This window comes from Passer domesticus, chromosome Z (genome assembly GCF_036417665.1).
Source record: "Passer domesticus isolate bPasDom1 chromosome Z, bPasDom1.hap1, whole genome shotgun sequence".
Taxonomy (NCBI): domain Eukaryota; kingdom Metazoa; phylum Chordata; class Aves; order Passeriformes; family Passeridae; genus Passer; species Passer domesticus.
The window spans coordinates 12,755,638-12,771,263 of NC_087512.1; the positions used below are offsets into that span (position 1 = coordinate 12,755,638).

Below are 15,626 nucleotides of genomic sequence, written 5' to 3' on the forward strand. Positions count from 1 at the left end.
GCAGTAAGTGTTTGAGAACTTTCTCCAAATCTCCAAATCTTTCTACAACCCATTCCCAAAGGCTGTTTAAATATTATGCCCATCTCCAACTGATGTATCTACCAGGATAATGGGATATGGCAGATCTCCATACTTCCTGCTTCTTTTAACACTTTGACAAAGATGGGTGTGTATTCTTATCGGGTACTGACACTTCTCATTAGCTGGAAGGAGAGAAATGCAACAGTCCTTTCCTAGTTCAAACATTGCAAATAACTACATTAACAACAACAAAGCTCTAGATAGCACCTGACAGAAGTTACTCAGTAAATTGGATTGCTTCTCTCTGCCACAGAGTTTTTTTCTACAATTGGAACAGATGAGTCAAAGTTTGCAAAAGAATTCTTTAACTGGTTTTATCTTTCAGAAGCTTAAAATACTAGATTTAAAATAAGGGTTACCTCACAGATATTCCTCTGAAACTGCAGTGCCTTACTGTTCTCAGGATTCGGGATTTCTGGATAGAATGTTTCTTTAATCCTTTAAAGACGAAAGAATAAACTATTATAAAGACAGCAAGGCCTGAAACAGATTGTGAATACACAAAAGGAGTCAAGACACTTCCCTTTAACTCAGAATACTGAAGACATCTGGCGCAAAGATTTAGTGTGTTGAACTTTCACTGAGTATAATGGAAAAAACAGCAACCTTTTTCCTTTTTTAAGTTGGGAATTTAATATGCCACATTTACTCAAAGTTGAAGATGGTATGTCCATCTTTGTTTGTAGAGGGCGCACAAATTACAGTATGTCGCCAGATTATTTCCATTTGGGAACTGTTTATAAACGGTGCTCACTGGAAGACAGGCTCCTGCAAAAACTTTTTGCATTCCTCCCTCTGACCTCTCTCCAGCTCAGTGTCTCCCTCATCTTCCACATGGTGTTTTTGCCACCCACCTTTGAACAAAGCCCATTAACTTCTTTGGGTATATAGAGAAAACAGGGAGTAACTAAAATAATGGAAAACCCTAGCACTGAAGCAAACACTTCCAGGAGAGATGAGAACCAGAGAAAGGCATTTACCATTCCCTCTTTTGGTAGCAGAAGATGCTGGCCAACACTCCAAGCAGCAGCACCACCGCAACGGGGATGAGAATTGCAATGATTAATCCTACAGCTGGCAGAAAAGAAAAAAAGAAGACAGTAATATATCCAATGTTACCAGTAAGTTTTATGCCTTTTCTAATATTTCCCCCATTTAAAGACCATTCCATTAAACTCAGCTAGTGCAGTGGTCTGCAAACAATGACCTACACCTATCACCCTTCCCCTTTGCTGGAATTCACAGATTCAGTGATAACTCCAGGAATCAGCAGATTATCTCTCTGATTGTTTAATTACAGAAGGCTTCATGTGCAGCACAAGACTCATTGGTATGGTGATTCTGTTCTCACTAAGCACTGGCATTGCACTTTCATGCCACCTGAGCTGGCCAAGTTTCTGGTAATGGCTCCTCTAGGCCAACAACTAATTGCATAAACAGCATTGTCTTTTGTATGTTTTACAATGCTTCCAATCCCTGGGCTTTAGCTCCAATAGATCCCCACTACCTTTTTCCATTGATATTAAATGCCTCAAGCTTGATTTTCTTGTATTTTAGTTGAACCCCAGTGTTTAGTCCTTCATAGGAGATATTTTTTTTCTCTCATTGTCCAAAGTAAATCACTTTTTTATAACTGTCTTTCTGTGCTTGCACCTGTCAAGGGATCAATAAAACTGAATTCAAAGTCGAGAAGCATCTGTTTACAACTCTGAAACTGATAAATATTTCCACAATGTCTTTCTTCCCACCATGTATTAGCAGACATTCATCATAGGAAACCTTACAAAAACAGCTGGCTATTTGAGAAAACTAAGCTCGGACTCACTATATTTAGTAGTAGGTTAGAAGTTATTTTTTATGCATAAAATACCATGAACTACAAAGTAGCTGTAATAGAAAAGAATCTTTCCCTCACTCTAAACTGTATTTTTGTATTTATAAATAACCAACTAAATAAAGGTAAAAATTAGACTGTAGGCCCAAACCACCTACAGGAACAGAAAAAAATGCACAAACCAAGAAAATAAGCTCAGCATTATATACATCATACAGCTCCTGTGCTAAAGACAGGGATATGTCTGAACAGGTTATAACTTACAGTCTTCCTTTGTCACCACATAGAGGCTGTTTGGAGGGCTCAACCCACCAGCAGTATAGGCTTGCAGTTCCAGCTGGTAACTCGTTTTGCCTTGAAGATCAAGTATTTTCATAGACTTCTTTGTTAAGTCAGTGATATTGTTAACTTTAAGTTCTGGATTCCCTGTTTGTTTGGGAGCAGTAAGAAAAGCATAACTTCATAAGAAAGGATTCAAAAAGACAACCTCAGTTTTAGCAAACTGTCTTGAAGTGAGCAGATGAAACCAGAAGAACAGTCCGTGTAAAGAAAAACTGAAATAAAGGACCCTAGCAATGCTGCTTGCTTACACAGCACCAAACAGCACAGCAGTGTGGTGCTGCTGCTGCAGATTTACTAAATTTCCTTAGCCTCCTGCATGTCCTCTTACAAATGTGAGTCAGGCTTCAGTCCTGACAGGACAGGCACTGGCAGAATATACGCTATTAAATATAGCCATGTAACCTCCCCACCTCATCTACCCAGGGTATTTGAGCACAGGACAGCATGACACATTGCCACTTAGTCACTGCATTACTTTATGGCCTCAGAGAGACAGTTTTCTCCAACTTTTGCTTTATATTAAAAACAACTGGGGTGATCACACGAAGGCATTTTAAATCAGGACCAAATTATAACAGTGAGTAATGCAACTGAATTATTATTAAAGCATCTTTTTTTATTAAAGTGAAATTAAATTATTGAAAAATAAAAAGAAAACATGTAAGAAAGGAAGTTGCAATCTACACAATTAACTTACCTGATTCTGAAAGTCTAGGCTTTAAAGCATCTTTTTCACCTTTTGCAAAGGAAAGAAGATATCCTTTTAGAAATCCTCGGCATTCTTCAATAGGAATGTCTTCCCATTTTACCAATATAGAATCTGAAGAAGTTTCTTCAACAATAAAATTTGGTGCAGTTTTTGGAGCTGTAGGGAGAATTATGAAGGAAGAAAACAGTAAGAAATTACCTTATCATAAAATGCTGAAACCATGTAAGTATTTAATGAGTTTATTTTGGAACTAGCATTTTCCAACCTTTTCCTAAAGACTCCTCACCATAAAGTATGTGTAAAAGACAGCAGGAGTCTATAAAAATACAGCTATATTGGACTAATTGTTAATAATTGCTGCAGTATTAGCTACTAAGAGGTGCTAGAAGAAAAATTTCTCTTTGGTCAGCTGTCTTACAGACCCATAAATGTAAATACCCTTCTTCCTGCAATAAACCCCAAAAGATTGTATAAACATTCAGAGGATGCATATTAGCTTTTACAGGCTTTAATTCTGTGACTTCATAGCCTGTCTTAAAACTAAAAAAACTCCACAATTTTACCATCTCAGCTTGAAAGAACTACTTATAGCAGTTTATACAAGTCCTTATTCCAATACCTGAAGCCTACTGAAAGTGTTATAGCAGATAATGCATACTGCCATGTACAATGTCAGGACTTTGGCTTTGATCCAGCACAGCTGAACTCATGTTTAAGAATGCATCCATTTTTCTCTTGATGGTTGTCTGTCCAAAGGCAAATCTAATGTTTGAGAATGAATCTATGCTCTTGTGCATTCCTCAGTTCCTACTAAGTTTCTTCTACACATTCAATGCATTTTTAGTCCCTCAAAGTCTTTGTATTTTGAAAGCTTCTGTCTGATCTGTTAATAACACACATGGAAAACTCTTCTGGGAAACCTTTCAGAATTTTTGCAGAAATACAAATGGCTGAAAATTGAGTTTCTGACAAAATTGCCTTAACCTCACCTTCAACCTTAGCAATTAAATAAACAACACCATTTCCCAGGACTCTATGTCAGCAGTTTCTAGGCAAACTATTTTAGCAAAAAACACAGTAAACTTCAAAGTGAAATGGGTGCTGTAGTTACAATACAATACAACACAATGCAGCTGTGGTGTTAAAGGGTAAAGCCATGTCCAGACACCTGGGAACAGAAAGCATTCAGACATTAATGCATCTTCAGGCCAGCAAAGCTCAGCTCTGGGTCAAACCCCAGTTACCCAAACAGGGTTGGTGTGGGACAGAATACAACTGCAATTCTCAAAGTAGTTGTGCTCTAGGATCTAGTTTGGATCTACAAAATGCTTTTATTTTAACACAGAAATGTTATGGATAATTTTACAATTGCTGAGCTGCACTAAATGTGCTTCAAAGTTTACTTGGACTTGATGAATCAAAAAAAGTTGCCTCCTCTTGTGTAGAAGGGACCACAGCCATGCGGTTCAAATTACGGCTGTGAATTGCTGTGACACTCTGTGCCACCACACAAGCTGGAGAACAAAGTGTTATTGCATATGCTTGGAACTGGAAGTGGCTGGAGAAATGCGTTACAGTTATATACAGAGAACAAACAGGAGTAAGTAGTACTGCATGGAGATTCTGATCTCAGTCAGAACTGCCAACACTGAGCTAAAAAATAGACAAAGACTAAGTTCACTTTGCAGAGATCCTGAATGATAAAAGTGCACTCACGCAGCTCTTTCATATACCCAGTTATGTTTTTCAACAACTGATATCCCATGGATTTGCAGCCATACAGAGAAAAGTTGTATCTCACGCCAGGTTTGAACAGAGCTGCAAGAGAAAATTGATGTAAGAATATTTCACTTCAGAAAAATGATGCTTGTAGATTTCACATGATGCAGATATACAAATACATATTAAAAAATTACAAAGTATAATGGTATAAATACCATTCCTCCTTGTAATATCTACAAAAGCTATGCCATCAGATGTGGTTTAGAAGCAGTAACCAAATCTAGCTCCCAGAGAAAGTTTAGTACTAAACAAAGAGGACTCAAAACAAGCTACTCAAATTGCATAAATTGCCCTTTCTATGGGGAAACAAAAATTGAAGTTACCAGAAATAATCCCCTTCCTTTCCTCCCACAGCAGCCATGTAGATCCTGCCTCCTCAGAAATACAAATGCATTTTGAAATAACTAGGCTTACTGGAGCAACAGTACAAAAGATATGCAGAAAACACCCAGAAGTGACAGTGAAGCAATTTAGCAATGAACTTCGGTCCTGAACTGACTTTAAAAAACACAAATAGTCATCAAATCTATGCTTCACATGTCTTTGGTGGAAGCACAGATATTTTTGATGCTGTAATGTGTAAATAATTTACCACTTTCTGGGATTTTGTCAAGTCAGGGCTGTACACTGCTTTCAAGATTTTTTCTAAACAGATACCACTGTGAAACTACACAGAAGTCAACTGGGCTTTGCAAGAGTTCAGGTCCAGCCTGAGGGATTCTCCTAGCAGGACTAAGAGCAGAGGTGGATTTGCCAGCTTGAGCCCAGCCCTAGCAGCTGGACAACTCATAAAAGAGTCACATGCTGCAAGAACCATCCCAGTGAAGAGCTCAGGAGTAAAAGCAGTGCATCATTGGACAGACACAGTATTGTCTGCTTAAAAATCTCTAGCTAGCACAAACAGAAACAACATGGACACAGTGTTGTAATTACAGACAGAAAAACATATTGCCCCCATTCTTCCAGGTCTCATTCCCCCCCAACATTCCTATGTACACAGTTCCAAGTTGTTTCCTTGAATGGAGACTTTATTACTAAATTCTTCTAAAAGGCAAATATATACCCTTACAGAAAGCAGAGAAAAAAAATCCACATCTTTAATGTGTTCTCGCTTTCCTCTTCTGCTGCTACTAGTCCCACCACAGCTGAATTTCATTTCCCTGATCTGCCCACCAGCATCTAAAGACCTGGAATGTGCCCTGTTCCAGGAAATTTCAATAGTTGACAGCAAGCCAACACATGGAGGTCACACTTAAAAAAAATCTGCCTCATGTAAAAACAACAGATTAGTCTTCTCCCATCCTGAGCAGCACTGTTTATGCTTAGAATCCAAATAAAACCCCTAACTCTAGATTAACCACCATGCATTAGGCTGAGTTAGGAAATTATGGCGTACAGCTACAAGAGGTAATTTCAAAACAGTTAATAAACACAGGACGATAAAAGTTAAGTCAAGACTGATATTTGGATTTGGCAAGACTGTGTAAGAAATTAAAATAAACACAGTACCAAGAAGAAATTCCTTTATTTACACAAGTACACAGCAATCAAACAATCTGCAACCTATAGCTTCATGCTGCTCTCATTCCACTTGCTGCTCAGGATCTCAACCAGAAAGACTCACAAGAAAGTATTCTGACTTACCAGATTTTATCACTGCATTTGTTGTATTTGAAGGAAATTTCTGCCAGTCCATACTACAGGGTTCAGACTCAGATGAATGACACCATTTTACTATGTAGCCACATGTCATGTTGGGGTAAGAATCCCAAGAAATATTAATACCATTTCCCATTGCCACGGCCTGATCTGTTGTGACATTGTCTGCAACAAAGATGACACAAAAATCCATCAAAGAACAGACACTTATCTACAGCCAAAGATGAAAGAAAGCCTTCCAGCCACAGCACAATGGCTTTACAAACAGCAGTCATTTCTAGGGGCCGTCATTTCTAGGAATGAGAGGCACGAATGAACTGAGATTTCGAAGCAGTGAACTCAGCTGAGCTTAGAGTGCTTAAAATCAGACATAGCCTGCAGCAAATCCCTCAGCCAGCCTTAAGTACGATGAAGAGAAATGCAGCAGCTCAGGACTGGCTTAAAAAGCACTTTTTCAAGGTAAGGATTTACAGCAGATGTCAGGTTCAAATATGAATTGAAACCAATCTGGCAGGAGCCTCCAGCTATAAATTCCTCCTGTCATTTCATCAAATGGTTTGCTTTGTGTTTCTTTCAAAGTGTCTTGCTGTCACTCGCCCAACCACAGACAATCATTTTTCATGAAGAATCAACAGCAATAATCATGTCCCTGGTGAACTTTATGGAGGCTTCAGTCTACCAGGGGTAAATTTTACAAGAAAAAAAAAAAAAAGCTTTGCCTTTAGTCTATATTTCTTTTTTCTGATTATCAAAGGTTTAGCTGTTCTTGTGAAGTGATCAGATCTGGGAATAGCTTCTGATTCCTGCAGCTGCCTTCCATGGCTGTGTCCATCACATGGGACCCTGCAGAGCTAAGGGATGGTTTCCAAAGGCCACCACAAAAGGGGTGGCCCCATGACAGATCTGCAAAAACAATCTCAGGGTTTCAGTTTTCCTTTTTCAGTGTTCTCATTTATGCTCCCCATTGAGTCGATTATTTAATTTTATTAAAGCCATAAACCATGGAAGGCTGAAGGGCAAGGACAGTTTTTAAGAATTAGTGCTATGAAAACTTTACTCACACAGATGCGCTGCAAATGTCAAAGGACTGTCTATTTCTAAATAATCTTAGCATACAGTTAAGTGTACAATTGTTTTGTAACTTGCTCACAGCGAGAAAAAGACACATGAGTAATAAAAGCAAATCAACTCCACAAGGGCCTTGATACTTTCCCCAGAAAAACTACTATGCATCCAGTGAAACTACATTTCTATGATGCTGGAAAAGATCACATTTCTAATTAGCAGACTTTAATTTTTCCATTTACAGAAAAGAGCTTTTTACTGACAGTAATCACATACTGTCTAAAAACCACTTAAATACACCACACTCCACCTTAATTTCTGAGCTAGACGACTAGAAATTCACCATGGGCAGTACTGCTTATTTTGGTGTATTTATAGCTGCAACCTAGACTAGAAGAACAAATAACTACTAGCAGTAGAGCACTACTGTGGTAGGGAAGCCTAGATCAGCCAGATTATATGCCCCCAACTCTCTACAGAGCACTGTTCAGAGACAGTGACAAATAAATTATGGCAGTGTATCCTGTGTTTGTGTTTTCAGTTTTCAGAAACTCCAGCTTCAGACCCTCTGCTCTCTTATTGACATTAAAAGCACTTACAGACTGCACACAGGAAGCAGCCAGAAAAGATGTCTGGGCAAAAATGTCATCCAGTTCTTTGAATGAGTCATCTTGTATGACTCCAGTCAGTGACTCAATTCCTATACCAACTCGGGAGCAAATCTTTAATGAGTACAAGTTGGGTAACACCAAAGGGAACCTCAGACTTCTAAGAGAAAGCTATACATGAATGCAAAGCTCTAGAGCTCTAGCTGCCATCAGTCATCCCACACCACAAACCTATTACAGGGGCCTCTTTGACTCTCAGAGCCTGACGCTTTCTCTGCTGAAGGAGAGCTATAAAAAGCATTTCAAATCAACTGTCCCATATAATTACTTTTCTCTCCAATGGGCAGACTAAGAATATACTACCAGGTATTAGCATCAGTGCTGTGCTCAGTTCTGGGCTCCTCAGGACAAAAGAGACATGGAGTTCCTGCCATGGGTCCAGCGGAGAGCAACAAAGATGCTTAAGGGACTGGAGCATCTCTCTTAAGAGGACAGGCTGAGGGAGCTGGGCATGTTCAGCCTCAAGAAGAGGCAGCTGAGAGGGGGAACCTAATCAGTGTCTGTCAAAGCCTGCAGGGAGGGGTCAGAGGAGGGACCAGGCTCTGCTCAGAAGTGCCAAGCAATAGGACAGAAACTGAACACAGGAACATGAACATAAGGAAGAACTTTCCTGGACCAAGCACTGGGACAGATTGCCCAGAGAGGTTGTGGAGTCTGCCTTATTGGAGATACCCAAGCACCATCTGGACACAATCCTGTGCCATGTGCTTTGGGATGGTCCTGCTTGGGTGAGGAGGTTGGACTGTGGGCCCTTCCAACTGGACCTATTCTGTGATTCTTTGTTTTGGAGAAGCATAAGAAACATGGTATTTCACATGGTTTTCCTTCACACAAAAGCAAACTTGTTTTTTCATCTCGCTGAATCTCAGCCAGAACACATTTATGCCTATGAGAGATGGCCATGTCTTACCAGAACCTGAGTTGCCACATGTTAACCAACTGTGACACCTGCTCTCCACACGGGCAAGGAGAAGCAGATCCATGAATGCTCCTGGCAAACAAGCGGAGACAGGCCTTGCTGTGTGAGTCTGTCCTCCCTGCAGAGCATCAGATCTGGAGCTAAAGGTTTGGGCTTTGGGAGATTATACTGTCTGGTGTGCAGGGAAGTGTGGACTCTCAATAACTGCTTTGCAATATTATCTACTCTCCAAGCTCAGTGTTAAGAACAGAAAATCATTATCTGGCTCAGCTATTTCCCTTTACAAAGCCCTCAGCAAGAGTAGCAGTGTTTTAATTGGGAAGCTAAAGTCCTACCTCCTTTTCAAATACTGGCTCCCTAGCACAAGGATGCCAACACTTCAACAACTGTTGTAGTGTGACAAACAACTAGTCCAATTAATATTCTCCTACAGAGCTCACAGGCATTGAAGTGACAATTCTTGCCTTAAAAAGCCACGCAACAGCTCCAAAACTTCTCAATCTCTTTAGCATGTAACACTTCTAAGTGTCTCAACAAGAAAACACTGAAATACACTGAGCTCCTAAAATATCAGGGATCCACACCAATGCTTTTGAAAAGCGCAAATAGCTGTAAGACTGCACATTATCATTTCTACTTTATGTAAAGAGCACAATTAATTGGTGAGACACTACTCCAAAAGCAAAGCTGCATTTTTCCCCCTGTCCAGCAGATTTGTGTGGGGAAATAAATGCACAAAAAAAAAAAAATCATTATTTTCAATAAACAAACTCTCCTAGCTATTCCCCAAGCTTTGAAGGTGTTTAACTCTCAGCTGGGAGCACTCACCACTTGGAAGTTCCACGCTTGTTATCCTTGAAGGGGGAGATGAGCCCGCATGGTTTCTGGCTACAACGCTAATTACACAATCACTTTTTCCAAGTTTTATCTCGGTACTGTTTGAGGGTTGAGAGACTACTTTATGCTCCAGTAGTGTCTCTAGCAGGTAGCAGGACACTTCATGAGAAACTATTTTTCCATTGGCTTCAGAAACGGATAAGGGCTACAAACAGACAAAGAATGCATTAAAACCAAAATACAATATACAGAAGACATTCTATTATAGGATAATATTATATTATAGGATATTTTATTATATATATATTACTATATTTTACAATAGGATATCCTATTATATTATAGGATAATATAAATTTACTGATGACTGTGTAAGATTATAAAGTCTGATGACTGTGTAAGATTATAAAGCAAAAAAGTAACTCAAGTGACTTTGAGAATTAACATGTAAATTCCTAAGTTTTTAATCTTCAGCTGAGATGTACAAAACATTTAATTTTTCATGTGAAATGCTTCTCAAAGCAATGTTTAAATTATAAAACTTTAATAACATTCTTATTTGGGGAAAAATATTTGTCTCAATGGATGGTTTTATAAAAAGTTAAGAAAAGCAGTCTGGTTTATTGACTATAAACTTCACTAATTTATAAACATTTATATATGTTTAAAAATGTATAAAAGTAAATAGTTTTTTGTACAGTTACATTACGTAATATTTTATGTGTCCTATCTACCTTCCAGAAGACTATTAGGCTTTCACCAGAAGGACTTCTCTCTCTCCAGATATCTGGTCCTCTTGCAGGAGCTAAATAAAAAAATAAGAGTGGCAGGTTTTTTTCCCCAGTAGCGCAGTAGACAATTTACCATCTATTGAAAAGTTAGGTTTATTTGGATGACTAATTTTAAAATATGTATCTTCACAAGTTCAACATTTTATCATCAAGAGTTTAGATGAACTTACGGGCTTCTGATGTTGTCTGCTCCACTCCCCTGCTCCAGTCACTCCACCTCCAGAAGTGGTCAGCAGCTGAGCAGCGCACCCTGAGCTGGTATTTGGTGTCAGGGTGCAATGCATTCAGCTGAGCTGTATAAGTTGAAGATTTCCGCCCAGGTATGGAGACATTATGCTGTTAGAAATTTACAGAAATTGATGTGATATGTGTTTTTTTTTCCTCCAAAATTACACTGCTAGGCAACATCTAAAAAGGTGAGGGGTTTTGTCCCCCAAAAATATTGACAAAGCTGCAGTCAAGCCCTATGAAGGAAATAGTGGGAAAAAAACATCCCATGCAGTTACCCTAAACAAAAACTTCAGAGATCCACCAAAATAAAGTTCTATATAGACAGAAATTGAAGCATACAGTAACATGTGAAAAGGAGAGGCAACATGGATGATTCTGTAACAGTGTGAGCTCTGCACACAGTAGCAGGTGGTTGTTTCCCATCCATCCCATTCAGTCTCCCTCTCTCCCATATACAGCAAAACTGCTCACATAGTCCAGGCCAGAATTCTGGTGTTCAGAACCCACACTCCCACTCCCACATGCACATCAGACTGTAGGGACAAAGGCCTTTTTCCTATGACACACACACAGAAGTTCACTAAAGACAGTCTGCTTGAGCAGGATGTTTATCATGTTTATGTAGTCTGCTGCCTTCCTTTTTCCTTCAGAAAATAGTATCTAGGTCTTACCCAGGTGATCCCAGTTCACAGCTCTTATGACAGCACTAGTCTCTCCTATTATTCTTAAAATGGTGTGGGTCTAGACAGCATTTCAATTTCACAATTACTTGAAGAAACCCTAAGCCCAGGAATATTTTTTTACTGAATCTAATTATAACACATGTGCATCACAGCTGCCAAAAAGTGGACTCCAAGTGACTTTAAGATGTAACTAATTGTGCATTTCTAAAGCCAAATGACAACTTGAAAAATAATAGAAAAGCCAAATGACAACTTGAAAAATACTAGAAAAGCCAACAATCTCTCATGCGGATGGAAACGCTTCTGAAAACATCCTTAAAATACCATGTAAAACCCCATAGCAATTTCACAGCTACTTTTGTGAGAGGGAACTCCTGGAGTTTTTTTATTAAGCTACCAGCAACCATATAACAAAGCTATAAAAGCTTTTACCAAGCTGTTTGCTGCATACAAAATATCCAGGGTGAGGGCTCTGATACACGTGAAGGGAATCAAACTGCTGTGAAAGTGTAAGTCCTGACCCTCTCCCTCTATCTCAGATTATTGATGCAGTAGCAGAGTTCACAAATGAGTCCATGCCCCAGGTTTTGAGCTGCATATTCCAAAAATATCTAAGTTCCTTTTATAGTACCCAGTCTCTGGTATTACTTAACACATGTTATTACAGACAAAATATAAAAGCTTAAGGCTTCTGTACTCATTAAGTACTCTGAAAGTATTTTAAATATACTCTTAGAGAGCATGCACCCTCTTATTTTGGAGGCATGTACATAATGATTATCTTTAGTCTTTGCTGCATCATTTCTGTGGCTTGATTTATGTTATTCAAGGCTGTGCTCAACAGCTGTGCTCAGCTGACAATTAAATGCAGAGGGTAACAGAATACTGCCAGAAGTCTAACAAGCATTGCAAAAAGAAGCCTCTGAGGTTAATGTGCTCAAATTAAAAATTCAGGCTCTGTGCATCAAGACCTACCTGAGAATCCACTATGTGCCTACTCGAAATGAATGGTCAGAGATATGTATGCACAAAGAAATTTGGGGTGAATCTCAGGCCAGCTGAAAACACACTTTGCATTAGGCTTCCCCAGTGAGACAGGTCACCCTTCACTAAGTTGGGCAATACAAAAGAGGATATATTCCCATCACCTACACTCAGTATCTCTGATGGTGGTGTCTAAATTAGTATTCTAAGCTCCTCTGACAGTCAGCAGAGAAAATATGCAGCTCCAGTCCATGATGCAAAGCACCAGGCAGCAGCTGGAAGCCTGACTGGGCTGCAAATCTGAACCCCATCCAGAAATACCTTCTGTCATGCTGCAGAGGTTATTCCACCTAAACTGGAGTTTACCTACTGATACATCCCCTGGGAGAATCATTCCCTGCCTCTACATCACTGACATGTGAGCAGGTTTAGCAGTCGCCTATTATGGCCACATTCATGTCAACTGCTGACAGCAAACAAATGAACTGTTCTCTGAGGGGAAAAAATAAAGGGAGAAATTCAGCTGCAGACTTCAAGATCTGAAGCAGCCAGTGTGGAAGTCTGCAGGGCAGCAAGGCATCCTGGAACAAGAGTGTGTTAATACACCTTACACTAGGAAGGACAAAGCACACAGACTGTTACCTAAAGGATCAGCATAAAGCACCATGCACCCCTTTCAATTACCAAATAACATGGTACTTAATTTGGCTTCTGTCTAGTGTTCAAAACAAACAAAAAAAAAAACCCTCAACAAACCAAAACAGGCAATAACAGAGATGAGCAAGAATTTTTCTTACTTTAGTAAATGAACTTCTATTCATTATTACATTAATGATCTAATAAGACCATCAGAATGACGCTCATAGTAAGAAATATATTTGTAATGTGATTAGTTCAGCGAAAAAGTTTAGCATTTGTTCAAAAAAATTATCTTTTAAAAGCAATCCTTACCAGTTTTCTCTCGGAGTGACTACTGCTAATTTCAATTTGACACAGAAGCCTGGTCTCAGCAAAGCTGCCATTTATAAACCAACGCAGTTGGATGCTTGTAGAGTTGTTCCCAGTAACAGTTAACTTTTCCGGGGCTTTCGGATGAACTTAAAAATAAAGAAAAAACCTTCAGTTATAAGAAAAAAACCCATTTACAATAGTTCAGAAAAATCTTACTTTAGAAGATCAGAGAGAAACAGAAGGATAAGTGTTTCAATCTGGAACTGGGAAAACTGGCACTGGGAAAGCACCTGCAAGCACTCTCATTCCCCACTATCTTCTCAACTATCAAATATGGAAACAGATTTACTTAAGACTGTGCCATGTACTGCACACATGATAAGGAGCTGAGACACAGAAAACCATTTTTCCTCCTAACAGATTTTATCAAAAGAATGAAACACCAGCTATGGCAGATGATCACAAGTGATGGATGAAATTTACTGAACTTTGCTCAACTTCTGTGAACTTTTTGAATTAGTACTTAAAATCTGCCAGGATTTCCAGACCTGGACAAAGAAGGATTCCTAAGTGTCCCCACCCCAAAATTCCCTTCATGGAATTTTTCAATAATATTCAGCACTAACATTCACACCTATCAAAGAAAAGAAAATAAATCTATTGCTGGATTTGGTCCAGATACCCTAAGGAAATATGTACTGTGCTTTGGAAATTAACTGGACAGTGCAGGAAAGAAAGAAAAGGAAACAAATGGGAAATAGCAGCATATCACCTGGGTGTGAAACAGCCCAGTTAATAATTAGCAGAAACAAATTATCCTTTTCTCAACTCCATCAATTTACTCTGACAATTCTAATCTCAGGCTAGTTGAACAGGGACCGGACCAAATAAAATGTACTATCCTCATATTTAATTCAGTTTTTTGGAGAACAGCAGAATACTGCAACCAATAGGAATCCCTGAAATCTCAGACATGACTGCGGAGGAGAAAAGGGTGGTGAAGGCAGTGCTACAGAGGTGGTGATCTTCCTTTCCTTTTTTAAACTGAAGGTCTAAATGAGAGAATTTACTTCTTTCTCCAAATCCTGACAGCAGATGACCATGGCAATTACCAATAGCAGGCAATAGTCCTGATATTACCTTCTGCCTTTTCACATTATTTTTTTTTAATGCTCCAACTCCTGCTGCTGTAAAACTGTGTAATATTTTGTCCTATAAGCCAACACTGAAATACAGGGTCCTTTACATACAGGTTCATAAACCTACATCTAAATTTTAATTGTTGATGTGTAATAGAATATGAAATAAAACATAAACTTGCCCAAAGAAGCTGTGGATGCCTCATCCCTGGAAGTGCTCAAGGCAAGGTTGGAGAGGGCCCTGAGCAACCTGATCCAGTGTCTGGTATCCCTGTCCATGGCAGGAGGTGGGACATGGGGAGTGTGTGTGCTGGGCTGGAACTAAATGATTCTTAAGGCCCCTTCCAACCCCAGCCACTCTGAGATTCCATGATAAGCAGCATTTTAAGTCATAAGTCTTACCTCTTTGAGTTATATCAACCAAAAGAGAGGACTGTGCTTGCCCAATAGGATTGGAGACACCTAATATGAAATCATAGGTTTTTTGATCAGGAAGTACTGGAAAGCCACAAACATGGTCTCTGTTCATTTCATTGTCTCTGTTCATTTCATTGACTTCGCATGAAACATTTTTACCGGATGTTCTACAAAGTAAAGAGGGAAGGGAAAAGCTTAGTTTTTGAGTAAGTTAATTCCCAGCAGCAATCAGAATTCTAGATGGAAAACATGGTACAAAATGGTGGGTTCAGTTCACATGGCTTACAGAAGGATTTGATTGCAGAGGTATATCTAACACTACAGAGCAGCTTAAAGTGGCATCAGTCATGACTTGCCCTGTTCTCACGTGAAAATGTCCTCTTCCACTAGCATAACATTTCTATTCTCTTACTTTTCAAAAGCCTGGAAAACAGGTAGGTCCTGTAAAACCACCTTGCAAGTCACAGCTAAGATTCTGATTTAATGTATCTTTGTTCAGATCAGCATACATTTGCATTTAAAGAATTTTCTTAA

At 39.2% G+C, this 15,626-nt stretch overlaps 1 protein-coding gene across 2 annotated transcripts in view; it reads right to left on the reverse strand.

Moving 5' to 3' along the window:
* LOC135289265 (leukemia inhibitory factor receptor-like) overlaps window positions 1–15,626 on the reverse strand; it is a 53,422-nt gene that overhangs the window by 7,633 nt on the left and 30,163 nt on the right. For both annotated transcript variants that reach the window (XM_064402724.1, XM_064402723.1), the window contains exons 9-19: window positions 15,078–15,259; window positions 13,537–13,682; window positions 10,858–11,023; window positions 10,631–10,701; window positions 9,888–10,101; window positions 6,393–6,572; window positions 4,683–4,784; window positions 2,955–3,122; window positions 2,180–2,341; window positions 1,062–1,155; window positions 441–519 (exon numbers count right to left, since the gene is read on the reverse strand). In XM_064402724.1, coding sequence (XP_064258794.1) covers window positions 441–519; window positions 1,062–1,155; window positions 2,180–2,341; window positions 2,955–3,122; window positions 4,683–4,784; window positions 6,393–6,572; window positions 9,888–10,101; window positions 10,631–10,701; window positions 10,858–11,023; window positions 13,537–13,682; window positions 15,078–15,259 — 1,564 coding nt within the window. The remainder of the gene's footprint in view (window positions 1–440; window positions 520–1,061; window positions 1,156–2,179; window positions 2,342–2,954; window positions 3,123–4,682; window positions 4,785–6,392; window positions 6,573–9,887; window positions 10,102–10,630; window positions 10,702–10,857; window positions 11,024–13,536; window positions 13,683–15,077; window positions 15,260–15,626) is intronic.